At 50.0% G+C, this 16,217-nt stretch overlaps 1 protein-coding gene across 1 annotated transcript in view; it reads left to right on the plus strand.

Moving 5' to 3' along the window:
• The window catches only part of Plxna4 (plexin A4), a 454,143-nt gene that overhangs the window by 401,522 nt on the left and 36,404 nt on the right, over positions 1-16,217 (plus strand). Inside the window, exons 21-24 of the mRNA XM_057770711.1 lie at positions 2,316-2,458; positions 10,213-10,481; positions 13,248-13,314; positions 14,107-14,253. Of these exons, the coding sequence (XP_057626694.1) occupies positions 2,316-2,458; positions 10,213-10,481; positions 13,248-13,314; positions 14,107-14,253 (626 nt within the window). The remainder of the gene's footprint in view (positions 1-2,315; positions 2,459-10,212; positions 10,482-13,247; positions 13,315-14,106; positions 14,254-16,217) is intronic.

Below are 16,217 nucleotides of genomic sequence, written 5' to 3' on the forward strand. Positions count from 1 at the left end.
AGGCACTTTCCAGGATGCCAAGGCGACTTCTGCGTGTTTATGAGGTGGCTTGGGCTCAGGGCAAGGGTTTGTGTGGAGATTTTACTGTCAGCCAGGAAGCTACCCACACCTACACTAGAATACACCAGCCCAGACCTGAGCTTTGGAAATATTGGCATACATGTGTGCAAGCCCACATTTCCATTCTGCATCCTCACTGACATGCTTGCACACCCTTATATAAGTCAAACATGTGCACCCCACTCCTCTCCACTTACACCTACACAGATATATGTTCTTTACTCCGGATATGCACAAGTGTGTTGGTCAGTTTAGAAGACTGTGATCGAGTTACCCAACAGAACCAACTCAAAGGAGAGCTTCTTTTCTCATGGTTTCAGAATGTTCATCCATCATAGAGTAGGCGGAGCATGGTAGAGTGCTAAACTGATAGCTGTCAGGAAGCAAAGCAGAGCAGAAACAGAAAGGGACCCAGGCAATACATAGTCCCGAGGACAGCCCACACTCCAGTGATCCCAGGCCTCACCTTCCATAGATCAATCCCTTCCCAACAGCAACATCATATGAATCCATCAAAGGATGAGTCAATCCATCAATAATTACTATCTCACTGTTTCGGAAAATGCCCTTACAGACACACCCAGAGATAAGTCTCCCTAATCTCCTAGGTACTTCTCAGTACACTCAAGCTAGCAATTAAGATGAGCCGTCAATACATGTTTGTTAGGCTGTGGCGACAGTGCATGCCATAGAGGTCTCCTGGCTCCCTTTAGGAACATGCAGTTGCTCGCATGCAGTGGAGTGTGTTCAGAAGCATCCGGGCTTCTGCCTCTCGCATCACTGCTTGACAAGAACCCCAGCATCCACATAACAGAATGGGGAGCAAGGCCATAGAAAGGGAGCACCAGAAAAGGCTGCCATCTACTAGTGTCCAGCTGAGCACCCATCCTTACCAGCAGGGCTCTCCTGGCATCGAGACTCATGGAAACCCACAGACCTCACATCAGTTTACCATAGCCACCAAAAGGGACAAAGCAGGACCCCGTGTGCAGTTCAGGGTACTTGTGTCATGTTTATATGTCACCATGCACCATTAGGTAATGGGCTCGCTCTTTGATGTCCCTAGAGCCCTTAGAGCTTGTGAGTCCCTTCTGAACCCAGCTACTCCTTTTCCCTAGTCTTAAGTTTATATAAATGAAAATAAACATTGGTTAGGCAGCAATCACGACTTGTTTATTTGTCAGTGTGTGCCAATGCAATCTGTTCATATGTGTGCATGTATGTGTATATATGCATGTATGCAGATGTGTGTGGGGGCATGCACGAAGGAGAATGCCATACTTTAGCAGGACTGACAGCTGCAGCTCTTAGGTAGCAGAGGATGGCCTCAGGGGGCATTGTGCCAGGATGGAGTATGCCAGCATTGGCTCTGGGCTGTGCTGCATGCCAGATTTTCCTAGGGGCCAGCTGGGGCCTTGTGACTGTATCCATCTGGAGGTCTGAGCTGCCCTCACAGACAATTATAACCCCCTGGATAGCAATGCGTTGAGGCAGGAAGGTCAAAGGTGTGCCTTCAGATCCATGCAGAAGAAAGAGGTTAGAGTGGCAGGCCCTCTGCCCAAGCCTTATTTGTATGATCTAGAATTGAATGCGCAAACTATTTTTTTTATTGTTCTTGACTTTGCTAAGAAAGCTTGGTTCTAAGTGTAGCACTAGGCATAGGCTCATCTCTCTGTCCTGTCCCCTCTGTCCTCCTGCCCTTTTATATTTCCCTTCCCAACAGACTTTGCAAACCAGAGCCCTTTCTCTTTTGATCCCTATAGCATTAGGTCTGAGGGTAGCTTTCCATCCCTTTGCTGTTTGAAAGACTTGAGACTCCAGACCGGCTTTCTCCCACGCTGATGCCATCTAGCTCTGTCATTCTTGCATGCACAGGTCCCTAGATCACACCCCCAGAACCAGGCTGAGAGTTCTGGGCGTTCTTAGAGAGGTAACTCTCAGGCTGGCCCCCATCCACTGGCCCCAGCATCTCGCAAGATTCTCAGCTGTTTTTCTTCAGGCTCTGCCCACCTTGTTTTTTAAACCAGGGTTTGTCACTGGCCTGGGGTAGCCTAGCTGGCTAGTGAGTACCAGGATCCCCCTGTCTCCGTGGCCTGAATGCTAGAATTATAGGTGTGTACGACCATGCCCAGGAGTTTTTTTTTTTTTTTTTTTCTTGAGTTAAGGCTCAAAGTCAGGTCTTCATATTTGCAAGGCAAGCGTGTCACCTAGTGGGCTGTCACCCCAGGCCCCTCATGGGCTTCTCGTTGTGCCAGCTTTTGCAGAGCTGCAGACAGATATCCATGAGCTCACCAGCGACCTGGATGGAGCTGGGATTCCCTTCCTGGACTACAGGACCTACACGATGCGGGTGCTGTTCCCAGGGATTGAAGACCATCCTGTGCTACGGGACCTTGAGGTAAGAATCGGTGCCTCCCCACCTCCCCCCCCCCTCCGCTGGTGTCATGGCAGGAAGCCCAGCATCTTGATTCAGAAGTGAGAAAACTGAGGTCAGGAAGACAGCACGTCTTGCCTATGGTCCCCCAGCCAGTTCTTTGGTAAGATGGGGACAAAACAGAGCTCAGGTTTTAGTGGAGCTTTGGGGTCTTAGGTGCTCATAGAGCCCTTACAGAATTGAATGAATAGAGAGAGCCCTCTTCCAAGAGAAACTATACATGTATGTCTTAGATACTTTTCTATTGAGTGGTGAGACACCCTGACCAAGGTGACTTACAGAAGAAAGACTTTATTGGAGCTCACAGTTTCAGAAGGTGAGTGAGTCCGTGAGCATCATGATGAGAAGCAAGGGCGCAAACAGGCAGGCACGGTGAGAAGCGTTAGCTGAGAGCCTACATCTTTAGGCAACAACCATAAAACAGAGAGATCTAACTGGAAATGGCACAGGCTTTTGAAACCTCTAAACCCACCCACACCATCACACCTCCTCCAACAGGGCCATATTTTGTGAACAGTGCCACCAACTGGAGACCAAGCATTTACATGTATGAGCCTATGTGAGCCATTCTCATTCAAACCAATCCAATGTAGACACAACCAAATATTACGTCAGATAAGCATGGACAGTTTATGGACATAGGTTTAGTAAACCACGGTATAAAGGGTTTTGCTAATTAATTGGAACTCAATATGTGTATAAGGGATTTTACAGTTTGACGATTCCATTGGGAAAGACAGTGATACATGAGGAAGGGAGGTGGAAGTGGGAATGATAAAAACCCCACTGTTGTGCTGCTATCTTTTGAAAACATTATCCCATCTACTGTCTAGCATGCTATCTCAGTTATGCATATATTTATATTACATTCTATCCTGAAAGGGCTTTAGAATGGATTATCAAGATAAATAGCAGGGAAAGTGAAGAATGATGAATGGAAAAAACAGGGGAAAATTGGAATCCTGAGGGATGATCATCAGACGTTGTGAGCCCTTAACATCCTTACTCAGTTTTAAGTAGTTTCTATGCATTCAGCCATCTACATTCCCAGGACAAGAAGATCAAACCCATTTTAAAGGTGAGCAAAGTAAGAGGGCGGAGAAGCCCAGTGAGTGACTAGTGCACACAGTTGTTGGGGACTGAGCCAGAAGCAGGGTCAAGGCTGCCAGACTTCATGGGTCTTCTGGCTGTGAGCCTATGTGCCGTAACTCTGGATGTCCTTCAGCTCTGCTTGCCTATCAGGAGGAAGCAGAATCTACAGATGAAGCAACAACGGAAAGTAAGATGCAAGTCCATGTGTGCACACAATTGTCCACACAGTGAAAACAGCCCCTGTGCTCAGTGTTGTAGATGCTGATGTTGGAGGAAGTGTCCACATGGGGTCTCTTTAGTTGCAGCAGGCTGTGCACCATGGCAACACATGCTGCTCATTCACAGTCATGCTTACAGCAACGTATTTCTCCGTACTTGTTTATTGGATGATGCAGAACATGTATGCATGCAGGTGTGCATGCATGCACACGCACACATGCATGCGTGTTTGTATATGTAATTTTGTAATGAGAAAATGAGTCTTAGAGATAATCTCCTTGCCCCTCCGATCTATAGATAATAATAAGCACTTTCAGAGACTATAGGCAATGGGCCCACCTTCTCTCTAGCCGTGAGCCTCTAGTCTCTGTCAATATATGCATGAGTGTGTGTGTGTGTGTTTATACATGTGCCATATGTTTATGCACAAAGATACTAGGAATCTCAGGACACCACCCCATCCATTGCCTCCTTTGGACTCTTCATCTTTGCTCCTCCCCCTTCTACTATTTTCCTTGTCTTTCATCTTTCCTCGGCCTCACTTTAATTTGCACCCAGATGCCAGACTTCTCAGGACATAAAAGAGCTCATGAGTTTCTAGCTCAGAGAAGTTGGGGCGGGAGGGGGATAAGCAGATAGGTCACTGTCTGTGAGTGTGTTGCTGGCATAGGGACTACGTGCTTCACTGTCATGATCTGAGGTGGGGACCCTGGCATAGAGTCTCCGTGCCAGAAACATTTGAGCAAAAGAATGTCTGTCTGTCTGTCTGTCTGTCTGTCTGTCTGTCTGTCGGTCTGTACTAGAGAGGACACAACAATCCTAGCAAGGGTGGTAATAGTCTGTCTGTGGACATCAGAAGAAATAACCTAAGACTTCAACCAGGCTGGGTATATAGTTATTTTCTTCATTTCACTAGTTCAAAATCCCATCTGCATGAGCATATAACTTTTGAATGGGGTTTTTGAAGCCCATGTCAAAATTGGACCCAGAAATCAGCCATACCATGCTTACACTATGGGGTTTGTGGACCTTATGTGGTCTTATTGGACTAATATTTGTTCGTTTCCAACTTATCCTTGCTATAGAACGTTCTTCCTTGGTGTTCTGGGTGTGGAGATTCCCCATTTATGAAAGCCGTGTTTCCCTGCCGTTTCATCCTCATGGACACATGGCCACAGCAGAAGATATAAAGGGAGCCTGTGTTCTTGCTTTGCTAGGTTACTAGGTCACATGGGGCAATGGGGGTACTTGAGGAAGAGACTTTCCTGGCCCTAGTCACATACCAGTACTTTAAAAACACAAAGAACTACCAGCCACTCATTCCCACTTTCGACCCATCACTGGCTCCTAAATTCTAACCTATTGGGTTACAATTAAAATTTACTATCCAGTTTTATAGGCGCAGAATTCAACTAAAGTGCAGAACCATCTGGGTAATAAAGAGCATTTGGTTTCAGAGTGACTTTGGTCAGGGGTGGGGAGGGGCAGCAGAGTATGAGAGTGGTGATTCTGGATACCCTTTCCCAAGATGCTTCACTTCCATCTCCACTCTCTATCAAATGGGGAGAAAATGTCCACCTCCAGCTCCAAGGCAGAGAGGGATGCATGTTAGACATCTAGAAACTCCTGGCAAACAGAGACCAGAAAACAGCAGTCCAGGACACGCAGAGACAGACAGTAAAACCACTGCTGATTCTACACACAGGCTGCATGCCAAGTACTTCACACACATTATCTCATTTAGTGTTCATAAAACATTATGACACAGGCCCTCATATTCCCATTTTATAGATGAGGCAGTTGACTCGAATGGGTTGGAGTTCTCTTCCACACACAGTTCCAATGCTCTCTGATTCCAGAACCCAGGCTGTTGACAGTGGTATCTTTCGTGCAAGAGGCTAGCCAAAAGTGTCCTGCCATGAACCCCAGGTGCTTGCTGGCCACAGGCATATGAATTTTTTAAGGTGCAAGAGAAGCCCACACTGTAGGTTCAGAGGGTGGGGTGTCATGGAGCTGGCACAGCGTCCTCTCTATATGCTGCACTGCACTGCCAAACCTGCTCGTGACTACCTCTCCCTTTGACAGACAGCCTGAGCAGCTGTATGGCTGTGCCTGGGAAAGCTGCAGGGAGAAGCTTGTGTTAGCTTTGAGATAGCCCTTGAATCCAGGAGTGGGATGGATGTGGTGACAGGTGAGGAGACTGGGTTGGAAAATCCAGCACTGCCCTTGAGCAGTAGGGTGGCCTGGGACAAGTGTGGTAATTTCTCTAAGACGCTGAGAAGATCACAACAGTCCTGTGTAAGACTGTTACGAATGCACACAACATGTGCAGGGCACACAGTGCCCAGGAAACAGTAGTATCTGCCATAGTTAGTTCAAGTAGCAGAGGAGTCACGCTGAGGAGAGCTGAAAGGAGAGAATGCAAAGCATGACCACGTGTGTGAGGGGGCAATCACAGTTTTAGGGGAAAGGTCAGGAGGAAGCAGACAGACGGTAGATGAATGCTTAAGCTGTGGTAGAGTGAGGCTACCATGGGTCCGGGAACCAAAGGAGCCAGGTATAAGGTAAACCAAAGCTGGGCCCTCTTGTGACAATGAGGGACTCGGGAGGGTGGGGCTATGATGAGGGACAATATGAGCTGCCAGGTTGTCCTAGCTGGTACCTACTGTACCCTCTTGGTTCTGTTGTTCTCCCTTCTCCGTCTGAGAACCTGCCTTCCAAGTACTAGTGCTGTGGTCAGAGGATGACACGGGACTGGTTCTGGGAGCACACAGGCTTCCTCTGAGATTCCAGAACCACCAGAATGACCTGCTACCGGGAAAGCTTGCATAAGACCCTCTCCTGTGCAGACTAGATGGAAGCCCTGTGTGCCCTCTGCAGAGGAGCTGGGGACTTGGAACCTGCTTCTAGCAGACATCAGCCTGAATTCAGAACACAGGGGTTTCTGAGTCGAGGGGAGAATGACTATTTCTGCCACCTTCTGTGACCTAGAGCCAACAGGCGATCTCTGTCTGCCTGTCAGCCCTTTCTAGTTGTAACTCGGGAGTTCAGCAGGATAAAATAGCCACCCTTTGTGTCTCCACTGTGGGTGGCACTCAGCACAACAGGCTTCTCACAAGTTGTCTGTGCCATGCACTGTCTCATGGATAGGGTAGAACACAGTCCTGACAGCTTAGGTCATGGCGTAGCTTGGAGGCTTCTGTCTTGGGACCCTGAGGAAGCTCCTGTCCTCATGCTGTTCCAGAGGTTCTAACACAGCCCACACCCTAGAGGGTTCTGTGGATCAAATAGGCCAATATATCAGAATCAGTCCAAAGGGGACTTGGCAGAGAGAAAGGTCCATATGCGTATTAGTTCTTTCAACAACATACTTTTCTGGTGAAGAAATTAACAGCTAGTGAGTGACGGTGTCAGAATTTAGCCCAAGCCTGACCAACTTTGAAACAATGTTCTTTCCTTTGACATACATGGCAGTCCTCAAAGACCCGAGGGGTTGGGACATAGCCCTTAAGAATCTCCCTTGGCATCTCTGTCCCTGTGCCTCACCATACCTTCAGGTGATGCACTCAAGGAGGCAAGCCCTGCTCAGTGTTCCAAGAAGGAACCTATGAGGGCCAGGTCTGTGGCTGCATTCCCAAGAGTTCATTGGCTTTCTCAGAAGCAAACATGCAAAGCAATATGCATACATCACTGCTCAGGACAGTGACTGACAGGTCCTCAAGAGAGCCCAACTGTCTCACCCACTGAGTCGCCGTTCAGATCAAGAGGCAGCACCAGGTCTCTCGGCATCCTGTGTGCCCTTCCAGCTGCCCAAGCAAACAACCTCACTATTGCGTTATCTTCTCTGTCCAAAATAAGTTTGGATGGTGCTGTGTGAGGAGTGAGCCCACTCTAGTGCCCGTCCAGCCCACTCTAGTGCCCAACTAACACACTCTAGTGCCCGTCCAGCCCACTCTAGTGCCCGTCTAGCCCACTCTAGTGCCCGTCTAGCCCACTCTAGTGCCCGTTCAGCCCACTCTAGTGCCGATCTAGCACACTCTAGTGCCCGTCCAGCCCACTCTAGTGCCCGTCCAGCCCACTCTAGTGCCCATCCAGCCCACTCTAGTGCCCATCTAACACACTCTAGTGCCCATCTAGCACACTCTAGTGCCCGTCCAGCCCACTCTAGTGCCCGTCCAGCCCACTCTAGTGCCCATCCAGCCCACTCTAGTGCCCATCTAACACACTCTAGTGCCCATCTAGCACACTCTAGTGCCCGTCTAGCCCACTCTAGTGCCAGTCTAGCCCACTCTAGTGCCCGTCCAGCCCACTCCAGTGCCCGTATAGCCCACTCCAGTGCCCATCTAGCACACTCTAGTGCCCGTCCAGCCCACTCTAGTGCCCGTCCAGCCCACTCTAGTGCCCACCCAGCCCACTCTAGTGCCCATCTAACACACTCTAGTGCCCATCTAGCACACTCTAGTGCCCGTCCAGCCCACTCTAGTGCCCATCCAGCCCACTCTAGTGCCCATCCAGCCCACTCTAGTGCCCATCTAACACACTCTAGTGCCCATCTAGCACACTCTAGTGCCCATCTAGCCCACTCTAGTGCCCATCCAGCCCACTCTAGTGCCTGTCTAGCACACTCTAGTGCCTGTCTAGCACACTCTAGTGTCTGTCCAGCCCACTCTAGTGCCCGTCCAGCCCACTCTAGTGCCCATCCAGCCCACTCTAGTGCCCGTCCAGCCCACTCTAGTGCCTGTCTAGCACACTCTAGTGTCCGTCTAGCCCACTCTAGTGCCCATCCAGCCCACTCTAGTGCCCGTCTAGCACACTCTAGTGCCCATCTAGCCCACTCTAGTGCCCGTCTAGCCCACTCTAGTATCCGTCCAGCCCACTCTAGTGCCCGTCCAGCCCACTCTAGTGCCTGTCTAGCACACTCTAGTGTCCGTCTAGCCCACTCTAGTGCCCATCCAGCCCACTCTAGTGCCCGTCTAGCACACTCTAGTGCCCATCTAGCCCACTCTAGTGCCCGTCTAGCCCACTCTAGTACCCGTCCAGCCCACTCTAGTGCCCGTCTAGCCCACTCTAGTGCCCGTCTAGCACACTCTAGTGTCCGTCATCTTCATTCAGTGTGTTCACAGTGCTGGCCACTTTGCTATGGTGAGGAGTGAGCCATTCATTCTCAGGGATATGGAGCGTCCATCCATTCCCTTGCTGCTGGGCATCTTGGAGACACCAGCCTGAGGTTTTTCTGAACAGGCTTGTTGTATCTCTTCCTGGGCATCTTAGGGACTGTCCTTCATGCTTAGTTAAGCAGCCAACAAATCTCTCTTAAGATGATTGTACCCTCTTTGGGATTTCCCAAAACCCCTATCCTGCAGGGAAAAAGATAGAGTCACCTTCCTCCTCTTCTCCTGGGTAGAGAACATGAGGGTGTTCCTTAGAGACCTGTCTCTCCCTTTCCTAAAGTAGGTCAGTTGAGGTCCCTAAGAGATAAACAAACTTGCACAAGCTTACAGAGTGTGGTAGTTTGAATGGAATTGGTCCCCATAAGCTTATAGGGAGTGGCACTATTAGGAGGTGTGATTTTGTAGGTGTGGTTTTGTTGGAGGAAGTGTGTCACTGTGAGGGTGGGCTTTGAGGTCTCCTTTGCTCAAGCTTCTCTTAGTGTGACACTCAGACCACTTCCTATTACCTACGAGATTAAGATATGGCTCCCTCTCCAATCTCAGCTCCTTCTCCAGCAGTATGTCTGCCTGCATGCTGCCATGTCCTGCCATGATGATAATGGGCTAAACCTGTGAAACTGTAAGGCACCCAATTAAATGTTTTCCTTTATAACGGTTGCCATGGTCATGGTGTCTCTTCACAGCCACTGAAGCCCTAACTGACATACAGAATGTGGTGGTGTCAGAGTCCTGGGAAAATTTAGTCATCTTGATTGTTTGACTACAGAATCTTTGGGAATGGAGAAGGAAGGGGTGGGTGTTAGCTTAATCTGGAGCCCCAGGCCTGGTAATCCCTCAGACAGAACACAAACCACAGCAGTTATGGCCTTTCAGGACTCCAGAGAGTTAGGAGGTGGTCAGGAGCATAGGCCCTTTGTTGGCTCTGCATCACCATCAGGGGAGTGCTAAGGTTGTAGAGCCTAGCTCAGGTGGATTCAGATCTCATTGCTACTTCTTGGGAACTGTGGTTAATTCTCCTAGTATCAGTGACTGGGTCTCAAGACTGTAACTACCCCCCACCCTGCTTTGTGTGCTGTGATGGAGGTTAAAAAGATACTAAGCCCCATGCCTGACACCTGAGAAGAACTTGGTAGTGTTAGCCAATGGTGCCTAGATTCAAGGGAATGAGAGCCTATACTATGAAACAGTAAATGGGGCACCCTAAAGCTCATGTGAAGACCCCAGATCTCCCTACAGGTCCCAGGCTACCGGCAGGAGCGTGTGGAGAAAGGCCTGAAGCTCTTCGCCCAGCTCATCAACAACAAGGTTTTCCTCTTATCTTTCATCCGCACTCTTGAGTCTCAGCGCAGCTTCTCCATGCGTGACCGAGGGAACGTGGCCTCTCTCATCATGACAGTCCTTCAGAGCAAACTAGAGTATGCCACCGATGTGCTGAAGCAGCTCCTGGCTGACCTCATTGATAAGAACCTGGAGAGCAAGAACCACCCCAAGTTGCTGCTTAGGAGGTAAGAGAGGCCTAAGATGGCCAGCAGAGGTCAGAGTACCCCTACCTCAGCCCAAGCCTTAGGTATGAATCCTGGAGCCCTCTGTGTACCAGGTAGGCTACAGAGGGATCAACTATGCTTCCTAAGGGTAAAACACTGACCTGCAGGTGGCTAGTCACACCCATTATATGCATGCCTACAGCCCAGCTCACCACACATCTGTTTCCCTTATACCCTGCCCTTCTGCTCCCTGAATTACGTAGTTCTGTGTCAGAGATCAGTTAGGCCATGACCTGGCCTGATTTAGGCCAGGACTAGAAGTAGAAACAGACCTCAGACTCTTGATGGACCAGCAGCAAGAGCAGCATACAAGACTATAGAAATGAAGCTCTTGGGCCGCTCCCAGACCTGATGGGGATCTACAGGTTAACAGGGAACTAAGCAACTTGAATGGGTGTTACCATTTGAAAAACAGGAAGTGAAAATCTTTGGGGACAACTGATTCAGTGCAGCCCGGCAAGCAGGTCCTGACCCCTGCCATAGGCTCTGGATTCTCTGCTGGACAAAGTAAGATTAGGTTTCTTCTCACTGTGACCAAACACCTAATACAAGCAAACTAAAGTAGGAAAGGTTTGTTTTGGCTCACGGTTTGAGGAGGTACAGTCCATCATGATGAGGAAGGCAATGATGGCTTTGTGGCCATTTCCCAGCAATGCCCCACCTCTTAAATGTTCCATGACCCCCAAAACAGTGTCACCACCAGCTGGGGACCCAGCATTCACACACATGAACCTGTGGAAGGCATCTCATTTGAGCCATAACATTCACTTCCTATCACGTGTTTCTAAAACCCACAAGGCCAGACAAGCATCAGCCATTCCTACCCTGTGATTTGGCTTGGTTAGAAAACACAGGACTCCCATTCTATGTGGGCATCCATTTGAAGGGTACCCATTTCTCTTCTCAGTTGTTATTCCAATGCCCAGCCCTGGTACAGCTACAGTTAGAAAACACCAAGGAAGCCACCACATCCAGCTCTCTGGCCAGATCGCTCCATCCTGTCTTCCTGACCTTTGCCTCCATGGTCTCTGGGTCAGACTCTAGGCCTCAATAGTACTTTCCCTGTCTAGCAGATAGATATACTTAGCTTTCCAAATAGTTTGTTTTAGACTTGGGGGGGGGTGTGTGCACATTTGCCTGCCCAGCTGCAAAAGACTATGGTGCCAAGGAGAATCCCACAGCTCTGCAAACGGCAAGGTAGATAATTTTGATTTTTGTTTTGCTTTCACCACATAACCACCCACTGGCATAATTCTAGGGTTGCCGCCGCCTGCCAGCAACTCCCACTGACAATTTCCTGGCATGGTCTCATGGTCTCGCTCTGGGTCTCTGTCTCCTCTCCTTGTTTTCTTCTTGTGTTCCCCGGATGCTCCTGCACTTTCCCTCCCCCACTTCCTTCTGTTCTTCTTGCCCCTGGCTCCCCACAATAGTCTTCCTCTTTCTCTTTCCCGTTTCTCTTCCCCGCATACAAGCAGCTTCCCAAACACCTGGAGGTTTCAGTTATCAGTATTTTCTAGCAACTGTGTTTTAAATTCACCAGCTCTGTCTAGACGGGCTAGTTTGTCGCTGGCATTGACTATACTCTCAGCACAAGTTTCAATCCTGAATGTGTGCAGTTCAAACCAGTAACACTTTGACGGCATCTTCTTCTTCTTTCCTCCCTCCCTCCCCCTCCCCCCTTCCCTTCCCTCCCCCTTCCCTCCTCCTCCCCTCCCCTCCCTCCCTCTCTCCCTCCCTCCTTCCCTCCTTCCCTCCCTCCCATCTTCTTTTGCTTTTTTGAGGCAGAGTTTCTGAGTAGCCCTGCCTGACCTGCAACTCACATTGTAGACCAGGCTGGCCTGTAACTTAGAGACCCGCCTTCCTCTGCCTCCCAAGTGCTGGGATTATTAAGGGTGTGTGCCACTACCCCTGGGCAGCATCTTCTTTCACATAAGAAAAGAATAAGCAGGCCTCAGTCATGACATGAAAGATGGCAGTTATGCTCAAAAAAGTATTCCCTGCCAATGCAGAAGCATTCCTCAGAAGTACTCAGCAGCCTTTGAGATACGACAATGTTAGCTTACCTGTGGACAAGCTATGGTCACCCTCTGTGTGGCTGTTAACGCTCTGAGTCTAGATAAGGTAACAGGCTCCATAGGGAACACCTTGCCTCTCTACTGTGATGGCCTTTCTGTGCCACTTTCCTTCCCATGCCCTGCCCAATTAATAGCCCCCAGCCTTTTGTTTTGATTTTCTTTCTTTGTTTCTTTCCCAATAGGAATGCATTGGTCTCTCCCCAAGTTCCCCTAAGGCTGTACTATCCAGCAAGTCTTCAGCTACATGTAATGACTCAAATCTAAATTCACTAGATAAGTGGGCAGACTTCAGCTCCTCAGACACACAGGCCACATTTCAACTATTCTGTAGCCACATGTGACCCATAGCAACTGGACAACTTATGTGAAGGCCATTGCCATCGCTGTGAAGTGGGATGGGATAGCACCTCTGTAGACAAGGAAAACCTGCACACAGCACATGCAGGTCCAGCAGCCAGGCTCCAGATTTTCAGAAAATGTTCTTTCTCAGCCCTGGGGGCCTGGTATGCCATAAGACTCTCCTGTACGTTAGGTTACCAGACACTGTAATCAGCAAGATGGTGGCAGGTTCTTCCCCCACTCTACCTAGCCCATGGCCTCTGACCAGCCACTTCTTGTCTTCTTCCCCCCTTCCCTTGGTGACGGATGCCAGGACGGAGTCGGTGGCTGAGAAGATGCTGACCAATTGGTTCACCTTCCTCCTCTACAAGTTCCTCAAGGTAGGATGTGGACACATTTCCAGTCCTACTAAGGTTCTTCCTCTCCTGGATGTAAGCCTTTTACCTCCGCAGCCTGCCACACTCAACTCTATAACCCCTATATGTCTATTCTTATGGAGCCCGACATACCCAACCCACAAGAAATGTAGTTCTTTATTATCGGGAAACTGAACTGAAGAAAGACCCAAGGGAGAGGGTTCCATGTGGTCCTCAGCTAAATTCCCGTTTTCAGCTGAACACAAGTCACCTGTGAGTTCCCCATTTCCTCTCCCCTCCCAAGCTTCTCTTTGTCCCCCAGTATCAGACTTATGGACGCTGATGAAGGGTCCCAGGGCAGGCAGGTAGGCGTGCTGCTGCAGATAAACTGAGGGTGGGCCAGGGAGGTTGAGGAGTCATCAACTCAGAGAACCAACCTCTGCCTCTTGATTGGTTCACAAAGAAAGCAGGATGGGGTGGGGTGGGAGAAGGAGCAGAGAGGATAGTAGGGAGGAAGGAAGGAAGGAAGGAAGGAAGGAAGGAAGGAAGGAAGGAAGGAAGGAAGGAAGGAAGGAAGGAAGGAAGGAAGGAGGAAAGGAAGTAAGGAAGGGAGGGCAGGTTCTGAACAGGTAGCAGGAAATTACAGAATCACCTGGGTCCACAGGGCAGGAACCCATGCAAATCTGAAGAGTGTAGAAGAGGAGATGGGAAAAGTGAGCCAAGAAGCAATCAGGACCAGGAAAACAAGGACAGTAGGGTGAGCCCTGCATATCTTGGATCCCTGAATTCTAATACTGGGATTCTTCTCTCATGCAGGAGTGTGCTGGGGAGCCCCTCTTCTCCCTGTTCTGTGCCATCAAGCAGCAGATGGAGAAGGGCCCTATCGACGCCATCACAGGAGAGGCCCGCTACTCCCTGAGTGAGGATAAGCTCATCCGGCAGCAGATCGAATACAAAACCCTGGTAAGCCCTCTTGCTGCTCCCGTAGGTCAACTTTGTCACTTGGGCAGCCCTTTCCTGAAGAAGGAGTGGTGAAAATGCTGAACAAATCGCCTTTCCAGCTTTGTCTGCTGTAGGGCCTGGGCAGGTGCCCACTGTGTGCCCACCTCTGCTCCCTGTGGCCCATGCACCAGGGTGCCCAGAGGCTCAGCTGCATCTCAGTGACTCCTCAGCCGATACATGGGTGCGGCTCCAGACAGGTGCTGCACCGAGTAGTCAGGATCGAGTGGGGATGAGGGTGGAGGCCAGACTGGGAGGGACAGGTGCTCACACAGACACGTTCAGATCCTATGGCCAGGTAGGAAGATAATCCCCCTCAGAACAAAGCTATTTCTGCTCACTGGGAGGCCATCCTGATTCTCCCATCCCTATCTTTCCAAGGACCCTCGGGAATCCCAATAGACTCACTTGCTGAGAACCTGAAGACATGGCCTGTGAGTGAGGCTTCTGCTCCCTCTCAGTTCCCAGCTCACAGAAGAAAGTCACAGACTGCAATTAAAATGGAGAAGGAACACACCCTTCCAAAAATAGAGGCTTGAATGTATTTCTTAGCGAGAGAGGAATACCTTTAAATGTCTCCCGTCCCACCCGCCTCCATTCCCGTGCAACACAATGAGTTATGATCACAACCATGCTCCAGCCCTAAATTGCAGCAGCCTTTATTTCCACTGCCTGAAAGATTGTGCCCAGCTGGTGGCAGGTGACAGACTTACAGAGAATGGGAAGAAATCATTAAGTTGGGAACATCTGAAGATAGGCCAGGAAAGGAAGGGAGAGAAATGGGCGATTATCTTGCCTGGACGTGGCAGGGCTGCGGGGAAGGATGCTCCTACCTCCTACCTGTGAAGGGGACACTCCATCCAGTGGTGATGCAGGAAGATGGTCCCGCACCAGGACAGACAGAGCAGCAGAGACTCTTGCTGAGCAGTTCGAATATAAAGGTGGGAAGTGTGGGGACATGCAGCGACTGGAGGAGCCCCGGGAACTCTGGCTTTGCTGTTAGTGGCCTGGTCCCGATGGAAGCTGAGTTAGCACAGCCATGGGAGATCTCCAGGATTTACACTGCAATACCAAGGAGCCTGCTGGAGTGCTAGACACTCACATGGTTACCTGCCAGGGAGCTTCCTAGAAGACTAGATTCTTGCCAGGTTACCTTCTTGAACGCTAGATATCCGGGAACTTGGTAGGGTATATAAGATGCATACCGAGCCACCTGCCAGAATATGAGATGTGTGTCCCCTGGGAGCCCACAAGCTGTCTAGGTCTCCCCCCACCCCAGGAGCCTATTTGAACATTGCATCCCTTCCCAGGAACCTGATAGAATGCTAAATGTTCCCTGGGAGTCCTCCAGATGGCTAGAGCCTCCCTGGGAACCTGCGGAGAAAGCACCTGGTGCATGGGTCTGAAGCAGTTAAGAGCCAGGAGTAGAAGACATTTTTCTGAACCTGGGACCCTGTCTTCTGTGAGCCACCTCTTCCGCTTGGGAAGATCAGTGCCTGCCCTGACATGCTATGGGAGATCACCCTTCAGCATCAGTCTCTGCTTCATGCTCCTTCTGGGGAAAGAGTCTGGACAAGGCTCTGTTGCTGCCTAGGGGAGGTGGAACTGCCCATCACTGGCCTGGCAACAGGACAGGAGAGCACGGTGGCCAGAGCAAGAGGGAGGGGTATGGGAGGTTCTTAGAAGGAGCGGGGAGTGGCTGGGAGAAGGGCCTCATAGACATTCAGCTCAGAGGCCTGGCCTCCCTTACTTTGTTTTCAGTTCAGGACATTCTGAAGGTGAGAGTTTGATTTTTGTAGATTTAGGGGCTCCCCCTCCTTTCCCTTCTTAATGGAATAAGCATGTTCTGCATTTGTGCCCCTAGCAGTCCAGCTGCTAATGAGAGGCAGGAATCCAGGGCCAGGGTTCTGGTTACCACCACATGGAGC

The sequence above is a fragment of the Chionomys nivalis genome, chromosome 1, assembly GCF_950005125.1.
Source record: "Chionomys nivalis chromosome 1, mChiNiv1.1, whole genome shotgun sequence".
Classification (NCBI taxonomy): domain Eukaryota; kingdom Metazoa; phylum Chordata; class Mammalia; order Rodentia; family Cricetidae; genus Chionomys; species Chionomys nivalis.